This window comes from Saimiri boliviensis, chromosome 13 (assembly GCF_048565385.1).
Source record: "Saimiri boliviensis isolate mSaiBol1 chromosome 13, mSaiBol1.pri, whole genome shotgun sequence".
Taxonomy (NCBI): Eukaryota; Metazoa; Chordata; class Mammalia; order Primates; family Cebidae; genus Saimiri; species Saimiri boliviensis.
In genome coordinates this window covers 74,089,625-74,109,914 of record NC_133461.1, presented here as the reverse complement: position 1 = coordinate 74,109,914, position 20,290 = coordinate 74,089,625, and the positions used below count along the sequence as shown (strand labels likewise).

The window sequence follows — 20,290 nt, the reverse complement described above, 5'->3', positions numbered from 1 at the left end:
TGGCTTTGTGTCCTTTGACCTCAATTTCACCAACTCTTTTCTAGGTTTAATGTTTTTCTAGGCTACAGTTCACTTCAGATATTTTCATAAGCAGATCAGATTTTGCAGTGAGTATTAAAAGCATCGGCCGGGAGAGATCACTTTCAGAAGCAGTTGCTGAAAAGCTCCCATGGAACTGCAGGGGAACAAACGGCCTGGCTGATAAGCTGGGCATGTTATTAATCCCAAACGTTAATTCTGGAAACCGGGTTGCCTGGCAGCAGCAGCAGCACCATTCAGGGGACCCCTGGCATTTCCTTCAGAGGCATCTAAGTTGCAGGAGGATCATTTAGGGCTGTGTAGGTCCCAGTCTATGAAGCAATACATGCAGCTGCTCCCATGCGTGCTGGGCGTGCTGACCTTTGAGCTGAGGCCAGCTGTGACCCTGTGTCAATCCCTGGGGCGTGCGTTGGGAGGAGTAGGGGCCAGCCTTGTGCTGCCAAACCCGTATCGGGCTCTATGACAGCGCCAGGCCTAACCCGCGGACACGTCCTTAAGCCTCCACATCTGAGCCCTGGGCTCCTCGGGGACTAGTGGTTTAAAAAAAAAAAAAAAAAAAAGCCAGGGTTTGGAGCATGTTTCATAGCACAGATTCATAGCTTAGAAAAGATATGATATGGTTTCTATCCTGACAATTAAAAGAATCTCATGATGTGAGACAATGCTATCAACCCACACCACTGAATTTAGATCATGAGATTTGTCCTTCCTGAAAGCTGCTATATTTCCTGTGTTTGACTTTACAAAATATATCCTGGAGCAGGAGAGTCTGTAAAGAAAGGGAGGGAGTAATGGGACCACCTGTGAGAGGGGAGAGGACAGCAGGGAGGGGAGGAGAGAGGGGGCAGCTGAGGGAAGGGCAGGTGGGGCCAGGGCCTGGGATAGGTGAGAGAGCCTTAGCCTCAGGGGTGTCTGAAGATAAACGAGATCACGTTAGTGTCAGGAAAATGACACACTTGAATGTACGGTAATGGCATCTGACAAGGAGGAAAGAGATGAAGCACGGGATAAGGCTGCAAGACGGGACCTAGGGAAAGTGGGGAGATGGGCATCTTGGGGGCCGCCTTTCCTGTGCAGATGAAAGATGCGGCAGAGCAAAGGTTCAGGCGCCAGCGAGGCAGCTGGGCAGGGGTGAGGTGGCGCAGAGTGTGGCTGGGCAGAGGGAGCTGAAGGGGGGCGTGCGCTTCTTATGGGGTTGGAGGAGCTGGCTCGTTTGTGCTAGTGTGGGTCTTTCCACAAGAAGTTGCAGGGTTTTGAATTCTCAGATTTTTGGAGCCACTGGTGGTTTCTTACAGAATGGACAGACTACTGCTGTAGGGCTGAGCTAGTCCCGCAAGATGACTTGCTCAGGACGATTCCAGCGGCTGCTCAGCCACCTTAACTCAAACACGACTCTGTGAGTGGGCACAGAGGCCCAGGGGCTGGCGGAGAAGCCACTGAAAGAGAAAATAGAAGAAGCCAGTAGAATAGAATTAAGGAGGGGGGGCAGTGAGGGGGGTAGGGGGGTAGGGGGTGGGGGGTTTGGGGGGTAAGGGGGTGCAGGCTGGGAGGGAGAAGGCAAAAAGGCCTGCTGGATTTAGGAGAGGAAGACTGCAGAATTCAGGCATCTGGACAGCGTCGGCTGTGGTTTTGGCCAATGGGTAATTACACCACCATCTTAAATTTATGTAGCTCCCAGGGCAAAGGACCTGATTTTACAAATCTAGGTAACTCATACAAATTCCCAAGAAAATAGGCTTTGAGATTCATCTAACCACATACCCCCCAAAAATGTTTAAAAACCCAAAGCAAACAAAATCAAGTTATTCAAGCAAAACCCCAAACTGCTTTGGTACACCCCAATTCTAGTTGAGGTAAGTGTCCTTCATTCTTCCAGTAAAGAGCCAACGGCCTGGGCTGGGGAACTGAGAAACGAAACAAGTCATCCTGTCTGTAGGAAGAGTGAGCCCTCTAGTCCCACAGAGGTCTTCAGCGCAGCCTCACTAACACATTTCTTTAATAAGCAGTGCCGTTCCTTTAAAGTTTATCCATCAAAAGGAAAAACTTTAGTTAAGATTTAATTTTGGGGCACGGTAGCTCACGCCTGTAATCCTAGCACTATGGGAGGCTGAGGCAGGCATATCACGAGGTCAAGAGATGAAGACCATCCGGCTAACATGGCGAAATCCCGTCTACTAAAAATACAAAAATTAGCTGGGTGTGGTGGCATGTGCCTGTAGTCCCAGCTACTTGGGAGGCTGAGGCAGGAGAATAGCCTGAACCCGGGAGGTGGAGTTTGCAGTGAGCCAAGATCACGCCACTGCACACCACCCTAGTGACAGAGCAAGACTCCGTCTCAAAAAAAAAGACTTAATTTTAGGCCAGGTACAGTGCCTCACCCCTGTAATCCCAGCCTTTTGGGAGGCCAAGGTGGGAGGATCATGAAGTCAGGGGCTTGAGACCAGCCTGACCAACATGGTGAAACTGCATCTCTACTAAAAATACAAAAATTAGCTGGGCGTGGTGGTGGGAGCCTATAATCCCAGCTACTCAGGAGGCTGAGGCAGGAGAATCACTTGAACCTGGGAGGCAGAGGTTGCAGTGAGCCAAGATCACGCCACTACACTGCAGCCTAGACAACAGAGTGACATTCTTGTCTTGAAAAAAAAAAAAAAAAAAAGATTTAATTTTGTCAGTGTTTTTCTTGATTTGTTCCATACTTTCAACATATCTGGTCAAGTTTTCTTGACTAGAAAAGTCTTAATTTCTGCTTGATGGAACTAGATATCTATCACAACTATCAAGGATGAATTTTACAAAGAATGGTTATTTTTCCAAGGGAAATTTCCATTATATCTGACTATGCTGAGATATCTATGTTTCCTGAAGGTAAGTAAAATTCAATAATGACTGTATTTGTTAAAATAAAAGTGATCTGGAATCTGATTATTATTATTATTATTTTTTGAGACAGAGTCTGACTGTGTCACCCATGCTGGAGTGCAGTGGCATAATCACAGCTCACTGTAGCTTCAATCTCCTGGGCTCAAGCGATCCTCCCACCTCAGCCTCCCAAGCAACTAGGACTACAGGCATGAGCCATCACGCCCAGCTAATGTTCTAAATTTTTTTTTTTTAAGCCTACAGCACCTGGTATTCCCAGGCGGTCTCCCAAGTACTAACCAGGACCGACCCTGCTTAGCTTCCAAGATCAGACGAGATCAGGCGCGTTCAGGGTGGTATGGCTGTAGACATGTTATAAATTTTTTGTGGAGACAGGGTTTCCCTATGTTGCCCAGACTGGTCTGAACTCCTGGGCTCAAGTGGTCCACCCATCTTGGGGGCCTCCCAAAGTTTAATATGACATCTTTACAGCACAAATCGTCAAGCGGAGAAATAGGAGCTCCCTGGCATGTGTTACTGACCTATAGTGTGTGGTGAATAATACACCATAGTACACCAGGCTGCTTCTGATCAGACGCCTTCTAACAAAAGGAGATTGGGCCATTGTAAACGTGGTCAATAATCTCTACATTCTGGGTGTTTAAGAAATGCAAGTGACAGGCTGGGTATGGTGGCTCATGCCTGTAATTCCAGCACTTTGGGAAGCCAAGATGGGTGGACTGCTTGAGGTCAGGAGTTCAAGACCAGCCTGGCCAACATAGTGAAATCCCATCGCTACTAAAAATACAAAAATTAGCCAGGCATAATGGCAGGCGCCTGTAGTCGCAGCTACTCTAGAGGCTGAGGTGAGAGAATCCCTTGAATCTGGGAGGCGGAGGTTGCAGTGAGCTGAGATCACACCACTGCACTCTAGCCTGGGCCACAGAGCAAGACTCCTCAAAAAAAAAAAAAAAAAAGGAAAAAAAGGAAAGAAACGCAGGTTACAAAATAAAGAAGTTGGGGTCGTAGAATGTGGCTGTATTCTCAGTACACCAGCATCTTACCTCCTGCTGCAGGACTCTTCCTACAAGAGGATATGTCCTGTGGAAAGCAGAAGGTGGTAGAATTCCTCTCTAACCCTCTTCTCCCTAACCAAATTACCCGTATACATCAGCTGTCTGTTGTGCCGTCATCTCTACCTAGAGGCAAGCAGAGAAAGAATCCTGTCAGCTGCACTTAACGCACGCCTGCCCAGAAGGTTTTCTGTACTAGCGAGCGCGGTGACGGGAGGATCTATGGGACCGGGATCTGTGTCTGCCTAGGCCATGGGGAAATCACTCTGTCCAGCCAGCCACTCTGCTTATTCACACAGTTCACGCATCTCCACACTTCATCTAGACAACTTAAAACCGTAATAAAAGGTCATGCTATCACAGGCGACACGCACATTATTTTTTTGGGCGGAAAACAAAACAAACATACCAAATGGAGTTCCCAGAGGTAGAATCAGAAAATCAAAACAAAAGCCAACGAAAGGATGACAAATAATATAAAAGACCAGAATTTCTTGAAACACAAGCACTTAAGATTTATTTGGTAACTTCTTTAGAACTTAAACTGAGAATATAAAAGTTAGATGAATAAATATTAACTTTGACATCCAAGTTTTCAAAACATTATCTCCTAATTGATGAAAAACCTTAAGAAAAAAATCTAAATCAACTTTCCTGTGAATTTCATATGTCAACCTTGAAAACACATTCACTTAGATAACCTTCAAACAACTCTAAAATACTAAAGCGCTATTCTACAAAGATCTCATTTATACTTTCTGAAACGTATTCACTTAGCTGAAATCTATTTTACCAACCAAGTTTGCTAAAAAGTTGAGAAAATAAATGGTTGCCTGATATTTGAACACTTTAAAACTTTCAAAATCATAAATTAGGATGCAGAAAGCAAAAATAAGAGAGTACATATGAAACATCCAACCCAGTTTTGAAAAGCCAAAGGAAAAATCACATTTATGGATATGGGCAAAGTACTGCAGGGAAGCGGGTCAGCGGGCAGATGTCCCATCGGTGTAGAGGAGAGGCTACTCACCAACCATGGCACTCACTTCCCCAGCCATGAGCGTCTCCACCGTCTCGTTGTACAGGTTCACGTCAATGATACCTTTGCGAATCGTTTCTCCTACTTTGGCTCCTAGTAACACGGAGCCGGTAGTTTCAAATATTGAAGCTAAAATGCACGCCTGCCTCAATGTTACCACACCAGAGCCCACGGCTGTACCAAAGGAGTTGGCAACGTCGTTTGCACCAACAGAAAAGGCCAAGATGAAAGCTATGATGAAACCCAGAATGACCATCCACAAATATTCATCCATGGCCATTTTGGAACGTGGGTGCCAGGTACTTTTCTTTTGCAGGAAGATTTTAAATAAACAAAGCTTGAGGTTATAAACTTCGTAAGGCCAAGAGTTCTTGTAAACAGTGAGTTTGTGCTGGAAAGTGCTGGACAGTGTTAGAGGCTGGACAAACTGCTAGCTGCTGGTTTTCAAACTACTGTCAGGACAGTTCATTTGGTTGTGTTCAGTCAGCAGTAAAACACATTCCATATTTTTCCTCCCGATCTGGGAAAGCTGTGATGTCTCCTCCTGTAGCAGAAAGGAAACAAAAGAAATCAATTAGACTCAGCAACCTGTAACAGTTTGTTCTTTCAGAAATAAATGTTTTAAGCCTGCTAATGGGATCTAACTTTGGCATGTGACGGGCCTAACACAATTCAAGAAAGCTTATAATGAGGATCACCAACCCCCAACCAAAATCAACAGAAAAACCTGCTTTCTAGAATTTCAGGAGTTGAAGCATGCTTAATAATCACAGACTAATAGTAATCCTTACTAGGTCATGTTTTTTACGCAATTGGAAAAACATATTTGGTCATTATTTTCAGAGAGGAACAACGGTCTCAAATGAGCAAAAGATTAAGAAATGAGAACTATAGTTGCAAGGTTTTTCAAATAGGTGGAACGTGCCCAGTTTCCTGAAACAGTGATAACCAAATCAGCCTGCGACACCGCTGGGTGTGGCCAACCACCCACCTGCACATTTACGTGTAAGCAGCGCACACAGTGTATTATCATGCATGTGTCTGGGAGAGTTTACAGGCCTGGCAAGAGGTCACTCATCTGCAGGGTGACAAAGGCAGGAACTGAAGGGCCCCGCAGAGGAACAGAGAAACCTAGACAGCGAGGCAATCCTGTCACGATGCCACCATCTCATCCCACTAGGAGGAAAAGCTAGGTGCCCCACCAGGGCCAGGAAGACCCTGTAGGCCTCCCGGCAGCTCACTGGCCTCAGCTCCTCTCCCCTCCCTCACGATGCCCTGCTGTCACTGTCCTTTTGCAGTCCCTTGAAAACACCAGGCACACTCTCACCTCAGGGCTTTTGCACCTGAGGATCCCTCTGCAGGAAGAATCTTCCCCCACAGCTGCACAGCTCCCCACTCCCTGCATTCAGGTCCCTGCTCAAATGTCACCATCAAGAGAGGCCTCCCTGATCCCAGAAGGAGCAGTCCCTCCCCCACACTACTGCTCCTGCTTCTGGGAGAGGAGAGGCCACAAGACACATCCATGAAATAAAAATGTCACTGCATGCTTCATAATTATGGTATTCTATTATTGGAGAGTCAAGGCACTGTATATGTTTTTTGAATGGCATCAGGCATATGGAGCGGTATATTCTTCATAAATGCTTCTTGAGTCAAACTGAATAAATATCACCCCATATACAATATAATAATTGGACCCATCAATAAGGTTATTAAAGGGAAAAAACAGGACACACAATTTTACGTACACCGTGATTGCGGCAATGTTGAAAATGCATATTAAAAAAAAAAAAAAAAGAAAAGAAAATGCATATAAAAGACCGGGCATGATGGCTCATGCCTGTAATCTCAGAACTTTGCGGGGCTGAGATGGGTGGATCACCTGAGGTCAGAAGCTTGAGACCAGCCTGGTCAACATGGTGAAACCCCATCTCTACTAAAAATACAAAAACTAGCTGGGCCTCACGGCACAGGCTTGTAATCCCAGCCACTTGGGAGGCTGAAGCAGAACTGCTTGAACCTGGGAGGCAGAGGTAGCAGTGAGCCAAGATCATGCCACTGCACTCCAGCCTGGGCGACAGAGCAAGACTCCATCTTAGAAAATAAACAAATAAATAATAATGCAAATAAAAATGCCAAAGGGTAAATATACCAAAATTATAACAGAGGTTGAACAGTAATGTGATAGATGACTTTCTCCCTTTCCTCCCTAAACTGCATACTGTGGTTATATGCTTTTCAAATGAAAATAACATATAATAAACAAATCTACAAATGTATTGAGCATCATTGATGTGCAATGCTACAGGCACACAATGAAACAAAAAATATACACTGATAGTTCTGATCGTTGCTAAGATATTTTAGCCTGTGCAATTTTGGAGATTCAGCTCTCAAGTGAGACAAATGAAAAGACCACTCTAAAGGCAAAAGACAATATTCCACTGAAAGAGTTTTTTATTAATATGACGGGCACACTAAATCTATGCATGAAAACCAAAACTTTAAACACTGGGGGCCAGTATAATCTATCTCAAGATATAAACAAATGATTGATAAAATCTTGTTGGCCAGGCTACCTTGCCAATAGGGCAAACATGAATAATATTTAATTATTGACTGAGAAATATGGAATGAACAAAAATGGATGTGGTCCTGGCACATCTGGGAAGTCCACTGAAGGAAACAGACACGAATCATATCAACATACAAATCTCTACAAACTGGTAACAAGAACTATGCAGGCAGGAGACGGCGCCACACAGAGTCGTAAGAGCACGGCTGGCGGGATCTGGTCTAGCAGGCGGCAAAGGCTCACCTGAGACCTCAGACAGCCAGAGTCACTCTGAGCCTGGTGTGTGTGTGGGGGGGCACTCATTCCAGATGGTTCTCATGGTGGGAAGGAGGGGCCCGGAGGCAGGCCAGGGTGTGGGGAACCAGGATGAAGGTTGGGTGGGTCTGGTTAAAGACTGGCCACCACGTGGACAGTGGGGTGCCACTGAAGGGTTTTAATCAGAGAGGGGTGTTGGCATGACCAGACTTGGTGTTTTGGCCTGTTTTCTTTTTTTTCTTGCTCTGTCACCCAGGCTGGAATGCAGTGGCATAAGCATGGCTCACTGCAGCCTTAACCTCCCAGGCTCAAGCAATCCTCTGACCTCAGCCTTCTCAGTAGCTGGGGCTACAGCCATGTGCCACCATATCCTGCTAATTTTTAAATATTTTGTAGAGATGGGGTTGTCCTGTGCTGCCCAGGCTGGTCTCAAACTCCTATCGTCAAGTGATCCTCCTGCCTTAGCTTCCCAAAGTGTGGGGATCACAGGTGTGAGCTACCATGCCCAGCACAGACTTAGCAATTTTTTTGTTTTTGAGACAAAGTTTCACTCTGTCACCCAGGTTGGAGTACAGCGGTGCGATCTTGGCTCAATGCAACCTCTGCCTCCTGCATTCAAGTGATTCTCCTGCCTCAGCCTCCTGAGTAGCTTGGAGTACAGGCGCACACCACCATGCCCAGCTACTTTTGTTATATTTTTGTAGAGACAGGGTTCTACCACGTTGGCCAGGCTGGTCTTGAACTCTTGACCTCAGGTGATCCACCCACCTTGGCCTCCCAAAATGCTGGGATTACAGGCGTGAGTCACCACACCCGGCCCAGAAGATCCTTCTGGCTGCAGCGTGGAGACCACATTAGATAGAAGGCAAGCCAGAACATGGAGGACGAGTCAGAAGCCCGTTGCATGGTTTAGGCTTGAGAGGAGGCATCTGGGACCAGGGTGTGGACAGTGATGGGTGGGAGGGAATACGATGATTTAAGAGAACTACAGCGGCAAAATCCAACAGGACCAGGTGGTGGATTAGACACGGGGGTGGAGAGAGGATACGTGGTTTCTGGAATTGAACTGAAAAATAACTGGGTGGGTTGTTCTTCTCTTTCGCATTGCTTTTAGTTTTGTTTTTTGGGGCTAGGACGGGATTTGACCACAGGTGGGCTTTTGACTGGGTGAAACTAGCTGGGTTTACTGTGCCTTACAGGATTCCCTTGCTGTTCACCTTGAATATGGCAGCGGCTATACTACTGTACGTGTTGTCAAAACTCATGAAACTCACATAGGTGAGCCACAGGAGCGCCGTGGATGGGAAGCACGGCTGGCATGAGCCCCCAGCAGCTTTGCTCTGGCCTGGTTTCGCCTGGGGAGGTTGTTAATCACCTTGATATTCCCCTTGGCACTTGGGAGGCCAAGGTGGGTGGATCACTTAAGGTCAAGAGTTCAAGACCAACCTGGAAAACATGGTGAATCCTGTCTCTACTAAAAATACAAAAATTTGCTGGACATGGTGGCACATGCCTGTAATCCTGGCTACTGGGGAGGCTGAGGCAAGAGAATCGCTTGAACCTGGGAAGCAGAGATTGTAGTGAGCAGATATCGCACCATTACACTCCAACCTGGGCGACAGAGTGAGACTACATCTCAAAAAGAAAGAAAAGAAAGAAGAAGGAAGGAAGGAAGGAAGGAAGGAAGGAAGGAAGGAAGGAAGGAAGAAAGGAAGGAAGGGAAAGAAAGAAAGAAAGAAAGAAAGAAAGAAAGAAAGAAAGAAATTGCCAATTGGCCAGGCGCAGTGGCTCATGCCTGTAATCCCAACACTTTGGGAGGCCAAGGCAGGCGGATCACAACATCAAGAGATTGAGACCATCCTGGTTAACATGGTGAAACCCCGTCTCTACTAAAAAATACAAAAAAAAATTAGCCGGGCATGGTGGTGCACACCTGTAGTCCCAGCTACTCGGGAGACTGAAGAAGGAGAATTGCTTGAACCCAGGAGGTGGAGGTTGCGGTGAGCCGAGATCAAGCCATTGCACTTCAGCCTGGGTAATGAGAGCGAAACTCCATCTCAAAATAAATAAATAAAATAAAATAAAATAAAAGCCCACAGAGAGGGGCTAGGACGTGACTCTTCCGGGGCCAGGGAAGAGAGGAAACGCCTGCTCTGGAGCCAGCCTACGGACCTCCCTTCAAATCCTCAAGAAAAGGAAAAGCCAGCTTTCTGGAGACAAGCCTTCCAGATGGCTTCTAGAGGATCTCATGGTAGAAACCCATTCATTAGTATTTAAGTTTATGGCAAATAAAAACGTTTCAGCTGAAAATCATTCCCATGGGGGACCACAGACTTTAAATCCTTTTAAAAATCCTTTAAGTCTGAAGTTCTGGGCACTTCATAGACCAAGAGCTTCAAGGACATCACTCAGAGAAAGTCTGAGTGTGGGCAAGCTACAATCACAGGGTCACTCTGATCTGTAACCCCAAAGTCAACTCTGAAATCAGTTCTGCAAGGCTGTCATGAATCTGTGATGAAAGGTTCTGTAATATTATCTCCTGTAAGTACAGTTAGAAATGGTTTAAACAGTTTTTTTTAAACCAAAAACCAAAACCAAAAAACAGTAGTAATCTTCTTATTGAAAATGTTTCTTGGCCAGGCACAGTGGCTCATGCCTGTAATCCCAGCACTTTGAAAGGCCAAGGCAGGCGAATCACTTGAGGTCAGGAGTTTGAGGCCAGCCTGGCCAACATAGCAAAATCCCGTCTCTGCTAAAAATACAAAAATTAACCAGGCATGGCTGTGTATGCCTGTAATCCCAGCTATTCCAGAGGCTAAGGCAGAGGCATCACTTGAACCTGGGAGGCAGAGGTTACAGTGACGTGATATTGAGCCACTGCACTCCAGCCTGGGTGATGGAGTAAGACCTTGTCTCAAAAAATAAAGAAAATGGTTCTTGTCAACTCACCAGGCCAGGTCAGATGCACAACTCCAGGGCTCTACTGTGAGTGAGGAGCACTAAGAAGTATGGGTGCTCCTATGACATCCACCTCAACTGCTTAAGAAAATAGGCAAAGACTTTGAAATACGGGCAAATAATGCACAAAGACACGGACTTTAGTGTCTTTCATTATGATCATAAAAAAGAGGAAACAGCTAAATGTTCCAGTCAGGGGTGTGGCTAAGGAAATACTGGCAACTTTCTTCTAAAAGATGAAATGTTAGGTAGCCACTCCAATGATTAACTTGAGAGATTTTCATGCCACTGGAACACAGTGGTCCTAAGTGAAACATGTGACATGAGCCATATGACCTCCACTTTGTTTAACAGAGCACCACCTAAGACTTTCAGGAAATAAGCCCAAAGGCTAATAGTGCTGCTCGTTTATTAGGTCTCTTTTTAATTTTTTGATGTTATCCAAAAGTTTCTTTCTTTTTTTTTTTTTTGAGACGGAGTTTCACTCTTGTTACCCAGGCTGGAGTGCGATCTCGGCTCACCGCAACCTCCGCCTCCTGGGTTCAAGCAATTCTCCTACCTCAGCCTCCTGAGTAGCTGGGACTACAGGCGCACACCACCATGCCCAGCTACTTTTTTGTATTTTTAGTAGAGACAGGGTTTCACCATGCTGACCAGGATGGTCTCGATCTCTTGACCTCGTGATCCACCTGCCTCGGCCTCCCAAAGTGCTGAGATTACAGGCTTGAGCCACCGCGCCCAGCCTTCCAAAATTTTCTACCATGTGCAATGACTACTTTTATCACTGGAGCCCCATTCAAAACACTATAAAGTACATTAAAAAAAAAAAAAAAAGTTAGGAACTTATCACAAAAATAGGCTTAGTTTTCTTAAATAAACAAAATGAATTTACCATGAATCTATTTATGTTTTCAGCCGGGGCCTCAATTTTTCTCCAGGCTTACTACCTACAATGTAAAACATAGAACACATCATATTTTTCTTTTATTTAGCTTTGCTTTTCACTGTCAAGAGTATCCTTTCGTCTCAGTATCGGAGCACTTGGTAAAAAGGTCTCTGCATGGTGTGGAGTCTTCTACTATATTCCAATTATTTATTTGTTCCTTCAGTTTTATTTTTGAGACAGAGTCTCAGTCTGTTGTGTAGGCTGGAGGGCGGTGGTACAATCATGGCTCACTGCAGCCTCAAGCTCTTGGACCCGAGCAATTCTCCTGTCTCAGCCTCCTGAGTAGCTGGGACTAGAGGCACACCCAGCTAATTTTCATTTTACTTTTTTACAGGTTGGTGGGGCAGGGTGGGGGGCTCTCCCTATGCCGCCCAGGATGGTCTTAATCTCCTGGACTCAACCAATCCTCCTATCTCAGCCTCACCGGCAGCTGGGACTACAGGCACGCGCCATCATGCTTGGCTAATTTTGTTTGCTTTTTGGTAGAAACATGGTCTCATTATGTTGCCCAGGCTGGTCGCAACCTCCTGGGCTCAGCTGATTCTCCCACCTCAGCCTCCCAAAGTGCTGGGACTACAGACATGAGCCACCGTGCCCAGCCCTGGGTTCCATTTATATTCCAAAGGCCCCATGCTCAGTCACACAGAGTCTTTCTCTGAATTCTTCCTTCATCTTCCTTATGCTTCTCTTGAGGTTTGGCCCTCGGGACTGAACTGAATAGAAAACGTCTCGATGGTGCCAAGAACTCTGCTGGCCTGTTTTCTCCTGAAACAGTATTTGAGGCTAACGCTCACAAGAAGCAACCTATAATTACTCTTTTATTCCTGTTTTGGTTTACAGAGTGAGAGGATCATTAGGGTTTGAAGAGACTTTAGCAGTAATCGAGTCCAATTTGGGGCATTTTAAAGATGTGCCTGCATCACTGAAAGTAGTTTTAAACAATGAGTCCCTAAATGACTGTCTCCTTCCCATGAGTCCACACCACACCACGGTAGGAGGCACTGACATGAAAGCAAAGCTGAAAAACTGGGAAGAGATGCTCCTGCCTGACACTCGCCAGCCCCTGACGCTACGAGGTCCAACTCTGGGCGCTGAGGTTCCCGGGGGTCCTGGCCTAAGTTGGGGGTGGGAGGGGAGAGACGTGGGAAGGAGGGAGGCTACTAAAGAGAATGGACTCCCAAGAATGCTGCAGGGCCCTCAGACTTCGAAATTGTCAAGATCAGATGACATCTTCTGGTCCTGTCCAGCTCTATTATTCTATATCAACCAGAGACCACAGGGCCAGGGAGAGGCCTTTTAGCCTGAACTGTGAGCCACAAGATTGTCCTGTGGGGAGGGGTGGAAAATTCCGACCCTGCCTTGAGCAGTGCAGTCAACGGCCTTCGTGGGTTTGATTCTCCAGCTAAGATTCCTGCTTCGGACCCTGAGGGCTCGGCCTTCCCTGCCCTTTTTCCTTCCAGGTCTCGTTTCTGCTCTGTCCACGCTCCTGCCACATTCTTCTCATTCCCACAGGGAAGTTTCTTCCCAGCCTGTAAAGCTTCTGTGATATTTAGATGTTTTCTACACAGCCTCTTACCTTCTGGGAAGGCACTGCATAAATCTACAATAAGTAAATCTAAGTACATTTTTTTAGATGGAGTCTCGCCCTGTCGCCAGGCTGGAGTGCAGTGGCACAATCTCAGCTCACCGCCACCTCTGCCTCCCAGGTTCAAGCAATTCTCCTGCCTCAGCCTCCTGAGTAGCTGGGACTACAGGTGCCCACCACCAAGCCCAGCTAATTTTTTTTTTATTCTTAGTAGAGACAGGGTTTCACCATGTTGGCCAGGATGGTCTGGATCTCCTGACCCTGTGATCCACCTGCCTCAGCCTCATAGAGTGCTGGGATTATAGGCGTGAGCCACTGTGCCCCGCCTAAGCACATGTATTTTTAAAGGAAATGGAAATAAACAGCAAAAATAATTAAAATGAGATAAAGTTAGAGGAGTTAGGATGATTTGGCCTGAAGAAGAAAAGATTTCGAAGGTCCAACATGGCTTACATGGAAAATATTTTTGTTTGTTTGTTTGTTTGTTTGAGACGGAGTTTCGCTCTTGTTACCCAGGCTGGAGTGCAATGGCGCGATCTCGGCTCACTGCAACCTTCGCCTCCTGGGTTCAGACAATTCTCCTGCCTCAGCCTCCTGAGTAGCTGGGATTACAGGCACGCACCACCACGCCCAGCTAGTTTTTTGTATTTTTAGTAGAGACGGGGTTTCACCATGTTGGCCAGGATGGTCTCGATCTCTTGACCTCGTGATCCACCCGCCTCGGCCTCCCAAAGTGCTGGGATTACAGGCTTGAGCCACCGCACCCGGCCGGAAAATATATTTTTTTTAATGGAAAGACTGCCTCAGGACATGTAAGTGCCATCCTTGGTGATGTTCCTATGGAATCTGAATGATCGTATGATGGGTAATTTTAAGATTTTGTTATTTTCATTTTAAATTTACAATTCAATGAGTCCATGAAAAAGTTATTATAAGGCAAAGTGTATCAACCTCTCTTTGCCGAATGTGAGGACACAGCACAAGGAAACAGTCTTTCATTTAACGAGGACGGTATTCCAGCCAGGTGAGGTGGTTCATACCTGCAATCTCAGCACTTTGGGAGGCCAAGGTGGGCAGATCACTTGAGCCCAGGGGTTCCAGACCAGCCTGGGCATCATGGTGAAACCCCATCTCTACCAAAAATACAAAAATTACTCAGGAGGCTGAGGTGGGACGATCACCTGAGCCTGGGGGGTTGAGGCTACAGTGAGATTGGAGTGTTGCCACTGCACTCCAGACTGGATGACAAAGGAGGACCCTGTCTTTAAAAAAAAAAACAACAAAACTGTATTTGGCTGAGCACAGTGGCTCATGCCTATAATCCCAGAACTTTGGGAGGCTAAGGCAGTGGATCACCTGAGGTCAGGAGTTTGAGACCAGCCTGGCCAACATTGGTGAAAATACTCTACGTTGTAAAAATCCGTCTCTACTAAAAATACAAAAAAATTAGCCAGGCATGGTGGTGCTCACCTGTAATCTCAGCTACTCAGGAGGCTGAGGTAGAAGAATTGCTTGAACTAGGGAGGCAGAGGTTGCAGTGAGCATAGACTGCGCCATTGCACTCCAGCCTGGGCAACAAGAACAAAACTCCGTCTCAAAAAAAAAAAAAAACAAACAAACAACTGGACCAGGCACAGTGGCTGTCGCCTGTAATCCCAGCACTTTGGGAGGCTAAGGCGGTGGATCACCTGAGGTCAGGAGTTTGAGACCAGTCTGGCCAACATGGTTAGACTTGATCTCTACTAAATATATAAAAATTAGCTGGGCATGATAGCAGGTCCCTGTAAATCCCAGCTACTCGGGAGGCTGAGGCAGGGGAGTCGCTTGAACCCAGGAAGCAGAGGTTGCAGTGAGCCAAGATCACGTCACTATACTCCAGCCTGGGAGACAAGAGCAAAACTCCATCTCTAAAAACAACAACGACAAAAAACTGTTATTGGGATAGGAGAAACACATTAATAATGGAATAGGCTGCAGCCCACCAAAGTGAGCTCCCACTGGAAATGTGGACTCCTCGGCAGGAGAGACTTTTAAAGTAGATCACTGCCTTGCTGAAGAGCCTGAGGCACACGACTGTCTGGGAGTGAGGGACAAGAATAGCCAGCTCTATGCGTTTATTCCCACTCTCTAACACAGAAAAGGCTTCTCAACATTTTCTCCTTTCTTTCTTATCGGTATGCCCTATAGATGGATTTCCCACCCGTCCAGGTATTCTAGGTATATTCTTCACTCATAACCAAAAATAGATATTCATGAGCAAATCGCTTAACATACGAAACTTCTATCGAATGACAAACCTAGCATCACTTGTTCCAGTTCTGTGCCCTGAAATGTTGGACTGTTCGGCTAAGTTCCAAAAGCTATATTAGGGAAATACTTTCCTTTCCGCGACAGTTTAAAATGGAACCTTGTAGGAAAATAGATATGGCTCTTACATGTTTATTTGCTAACTCTGTTTGGATTCTATTGGAGGTTCAATAAAAGTATGGATGGTACTTATAAAACTGTCATTGCCAGTACAACCACATATTCTTTCTGTTAATGCAACATTAATATAAATAGAGGAACTGACAAAAGAAATGATCTTAACTCCTTTCCGTGCTCAACTTACAGTCCCACAATGCTTGTTATCATTCCAGAGATTCTTAAGCAATTGTTCTTAGGCAGTGGAAAAAGCAACAGAGGACAAACGATTATTAAGTTGATCCAGGCAGTCTCTTCCTCTTTGCCATGTGGGAGAATCTGTTCAAGTCTCTGAAGTGCTTTAGCATAACTCTGAAAACCTGATTCCACTCTACCAGTAACTTGCCAAGTTGGCAATATAAACACGCTAAACCACAGGCAACGTAGTCCCAAGAGTGCTCATTTGATTTGAAGTCAGGTAGAAATTCAGCAGTTCCTCTCCTCTTCTATGGAGACTACTGGGAGTGAAATCTTACTAAAGTAAGAAACCATGAGCACTGGCTTGATATTATCAATACCTTCAAAGAACCACAGAATGGCAGTTAAAAAACACAAAAGAGGCCCAGCATGGTGGCTCATGCCTGTAATCCTAGCACTTTGGGAGGCCAAGACAGGTGGATCACAAGGTCAGGAGTTCAAGACCAGCCTGGCCGACATAGTGAAAGCCCATCTTTACTAAAAATAGAAAAATCAGCTGGGCGTGGTGGTGGGCATCTGTAGTCCCAGCTACCTGGGAGGCTGAAGCAAGAGAATCACTTGAATCTGGGAGTGGAGGTTGCAGTGAGCTGAGATTGCACCACTGCACTCCAGCCTAGGCAACAGAGTGAGCCTCCATCTCAAAAAAAGACAAAAAACAAAAAAACAAAAAGAGAAATGACAATTTATAAGATTTCTTTGAAAACTATTTCCTCACTCTGAGAATGCTCATGGCTCTTAAATCCTTATGCAAGATCAAGATCGTTTTTCTTGTACTCTGTGCAGGAGAGGCCATGGGGGCAGAATGGGGTGCAGCCCCACCATGTCCCCTGACAGATCCAGTGTGCAGTCTGATGAAGTTTTGGGTGGGTGTGGTCTATGGCTGGCAGCCACCATGATCCACGAGGGCCTGACCTGCGGGGAGCAGCCAGGTAGCAGCGTGAAGGCTGCTACCATATCATGCAGAAGCGCCTGGCCTGGCCTTCCAGACCCTGAGGGCATCCAGCCAGCAGGGTGTTCTGTTTGCTGGCCTACAAGCGGCCACTGAGCATCTCTGCCATGCAGCTGGGCCTGAGATGGCAGCAGCACGAAAAGGCCTCCAGGCCAAGAGTGGAACAGGGCACAGGACTAAGCAAAAGGCCTGCATTTGGACCAGAGGGCACCCTGGCAAATCTAAGCCCGGAGTGAGCCCTCAAAACTGCGGGAGGGAGGTGCTAAGAGCCCAGCCTCCAGCCCACCTTTCCTCCTTCCCAGAGGTCAGGACGATCGATCACAGCCCTTCCCTTCTCCCACCCACTGTGCCTGTAAAGGGGGGCTGAGTGACCCAAGCATCAGAGTCTCTCATTTTTTTCCTCGCCCCTTCTCTCACTGCATGGAATGTTCAGAGATGTCAGCTGATTTCCCAGGTACATTCATGGGGTGATGGACACAACGCATACAAATAAAATACCCAGAAAGCAACCCCCCCAAAAAGGGGAGCATGCTAAGCTCCCTGTACCTGCGTTTTTCCTTTAGAAAATTTGGGGCTAGGCTGGGCGTGGTGGCTCACGCTTGTAATCCCAGCACTTTGGAAGGCCAAGGCGGGCAAATCGCCTGAGGTCATGAGTTCAAGAGCAGCCTGGCCAATGTGGTGAAACCCGTCTCTACTAAAAATACAAAAATTAGCCGGCATGATGGCAGGTGCCTGTAATCCCAGTTACTCAGGAGGCTGAAGCGGGAGAATCGCTTGAACTCACGAGGAGGAGGCTGCAGTTAGCCGAGACCATACCATTGCACTCCAGCCTGAGAGACAAGAGCAAAACTCTGTCTCAAAAAAACAAAAAAAGGAAGAAAGAAAAAAGAAAACGTGGAGCTAGAGAGATGGTTTTGAGGTCAACATAGAGCTTTTTTATAAACTGGAGGGCAACCAGATAGAAGCTGCTATTTCATGATATTTTAAATTAGTTAAGAAAGAAATAGGAATATGTAATTGTATTGCCTTTTATCATTAACTACTTATCTATAGCAAAGCTGTTTGTGTGTGTATGTATGTGTGGTAGACTCAAATCACTGTCTAGTGTCAATTCCTTTCATACTGAAGAACCTCCTTTAGCATGTTTTAAATTTTTTTTTTTTTTTTTTTTTTTGAGACAGAGTCTCGCTCTATCGCCAGGCTGGAGGGCGGTGGCATGATCCTGGCTCACTGCAACTTCCGTTTTCCGGTTTCAAGCAATTCTCCTGCCTCAACCTCCCGAGTAGCTGGGAGTACAGGCACATACCACCACGCTCGGCTAATTTTTTTTTTTTTTTTTTTTTTTGTATTTTTAGTAGAGATGGGGTTTCACCACGTTGGCCAGGATGGTCTCGATCTCTTGACCTTATAATCCACTCACCTCAGCCTCCCAAAGTGTTGGCATTACAGGTGTGAGCCATCGCGCCTGGCGCATTTTTTTAATTTTTAAACTTTTTTTTTTTTTGAGACGAAGTCTCATTCTGCCACCGAAGCTGGAGTGCAGTGGCATGATTTTTGCTCACTGCAGCCTTTATCCTCCTGCCTCAGCCTCCCAACTAGCTGGGACTCCAGGCATGCGCCATTCTGCCTGGCTAGGTTTTTGGTAGAGATGAGGTTTCACTATGTTGCCCGGGCTGATCTAGAACTCCTAGGCTCAAGCAATCCTCCAGCCTTGGCCTCCAACAATGCTGGGATTCTGTGCCTCCCTTCCTCTAGTGAGGCAGGTCTGCTAGCAATGGATGGAATCTCTGTTGTTATTTATGTGGCAGCGTTTTTATTTTGCCTTCGCTTTTGAAAGACAGCTTTGCTGGATGTAGGATTCTTCTGGCACTTTAATATGCTATCCGCTGCCTCGGCTTCCCTGTCTCTGATGGAAGTCTGCTGTCTGTCTTACTTGAGTACCAACGGACTTGACAGTCACTTCTCTCTTGTGGCTTCCAAGGGTTTCTCTTTGTCTTTAAACTTCTGACTGGGGTATCTCTAGATGTGGATCTTTTTGTGTTTATCCTAATTGGAGTTGGCTAAGTGGTCTGGATGTGAAGATCTGTGTTTTTCATCAAATTTGGGAAGTTACAATAAATGACTACAGATTATTATTATTATTATCTTTTTTTGAGACAGCCTCACTCTGTCACCCAGGCTGGATTACACTGACGTGATCTAAGCTCACTGCAACCTCCACCTCCTGGGTTCAAGCGACTCTCCTGCTTCAGCTTCCCAAGTAGCTGGGACTACGGACATGAGCCACCACACCTGGCTAATTTGTGTATTTTTGTAGAAATGGAGTTTCACCACGTTGGCCAGGCTAGTCTGGAACTCCTGACCTCAAGTGATCCATCCACCTTGGCCTACTAAAGTGCTGAGATTATAGGTGTGAGCCACCGCGCCCAGCCGTGATTATTTTTAAATGTTTAAATATTGTTTTCTGCCCCTTCTCTGTCAGTTCTCCTGCTGGTGCACTGAATGGTGGCCTACATTTCTTTGGCACTCTTCATTTTTCTTCGTTCCTTTTTTTCCCTTTTCTTCAGATGGCAACATCTTATTCTTGTGGATATTTCTTCTGGCACCTATAATTTACTATGGAGCCTCTCTAGCCGGTTTTTAATCTTGGCTATTATACTTTTCAACTGCAGAGTTTCTTTTAAAAAGTGTTTTTAGGCTGCATGCAGTGGCTCATGCCTGTAATCCCAGCATTTTTGGAGGCCAAGGTGGGTGAATCACGAGGTCAGGAGTTTGAGACCAGCCTGGCCAACATGGTGGAACCCCATCTCTACTAAAAATACAAAAAAATGAGCTGAGCACAGTGGTGGGCGCCTTAATCCCAGCTACTCAGGAGGCTGAGGCAGGAGAATCGCTTGAACCCGGGAGGTGGAGGTTGCAGTGAGTCAAGATCGCACCACTGTACTCTAGCTCAGGCAACAGAGTGAGACTCCATCTCAAAAAAAAAAAAAACAAAAAAAACAAACAACATTTATAAATTACACATTGCATAAAATTTACCATCTTAACCATTTTAAAGTGTATGGTTCAGTGGCATTAGGTATATTCACACTGCTGTGCAATCATTGCCACCATCCGGTCACAGAACTTTCATTTGCAAAACTGAAACTCTGTACCCTTTAAACAGTAACTCCCCATTCCCTCCTTTCCCCAGCCCCTTGCCACCAACATTCCACCTTCGGGCTGTATGAATCTCACTGCCTAAGGACCTCAGATGAGTGAAATCACACAGCATTTGTCCTTTGGTGACTGGCTTATTTCACTTAGGGTTCATCCACGTTGCAGCATGTATGAGGATTTCCTTCCTTT

The 20,290-nt window shown here is 46.1% G+C and overlaps 1 protein-coding gene and 1 pseudogene across 6 annotated transcripts in view; both read right to left on the bottom strand.

The window, feature by feature from the left end:
* SLC20A2 (solute carrier family 20 member 2) overlaps positions 1 to 20,290 on the bottom strand; it is a 120,783-nt gene that overhangs the window by 46,391 nt on the left and 54,102 nt on the right. For 4 of the 6 annotated variants that reach the window (XM_039463344.2, XM_039463345.2, XM_039463346.2 and 1 more), the window contains exon 2: positions 5,005 to 5,557. In XM_039463344.2, the coding sequence (XP_039319278.1) occupies positions 5,005 to 5,293 (289 nt within the window). In that variant the 5' untranslated portion in view covers positions 5,294 to 5,557. Of the gene's footprint in view, positions 1 to 3,965; positions 4,101 to 5,004; positions 5,558 to 11,693; positions 11,749 to 20,290 lie in introns of those variants that run through there. The other 2 variants (XM_039463347.2, XM_074383816.1) reach the window with 2 other exon arrangements.
* Positions 3,157 to 3,271, bottom strand: LOC120361550 (5S ribosomal RNA; annotated as a pseudogene).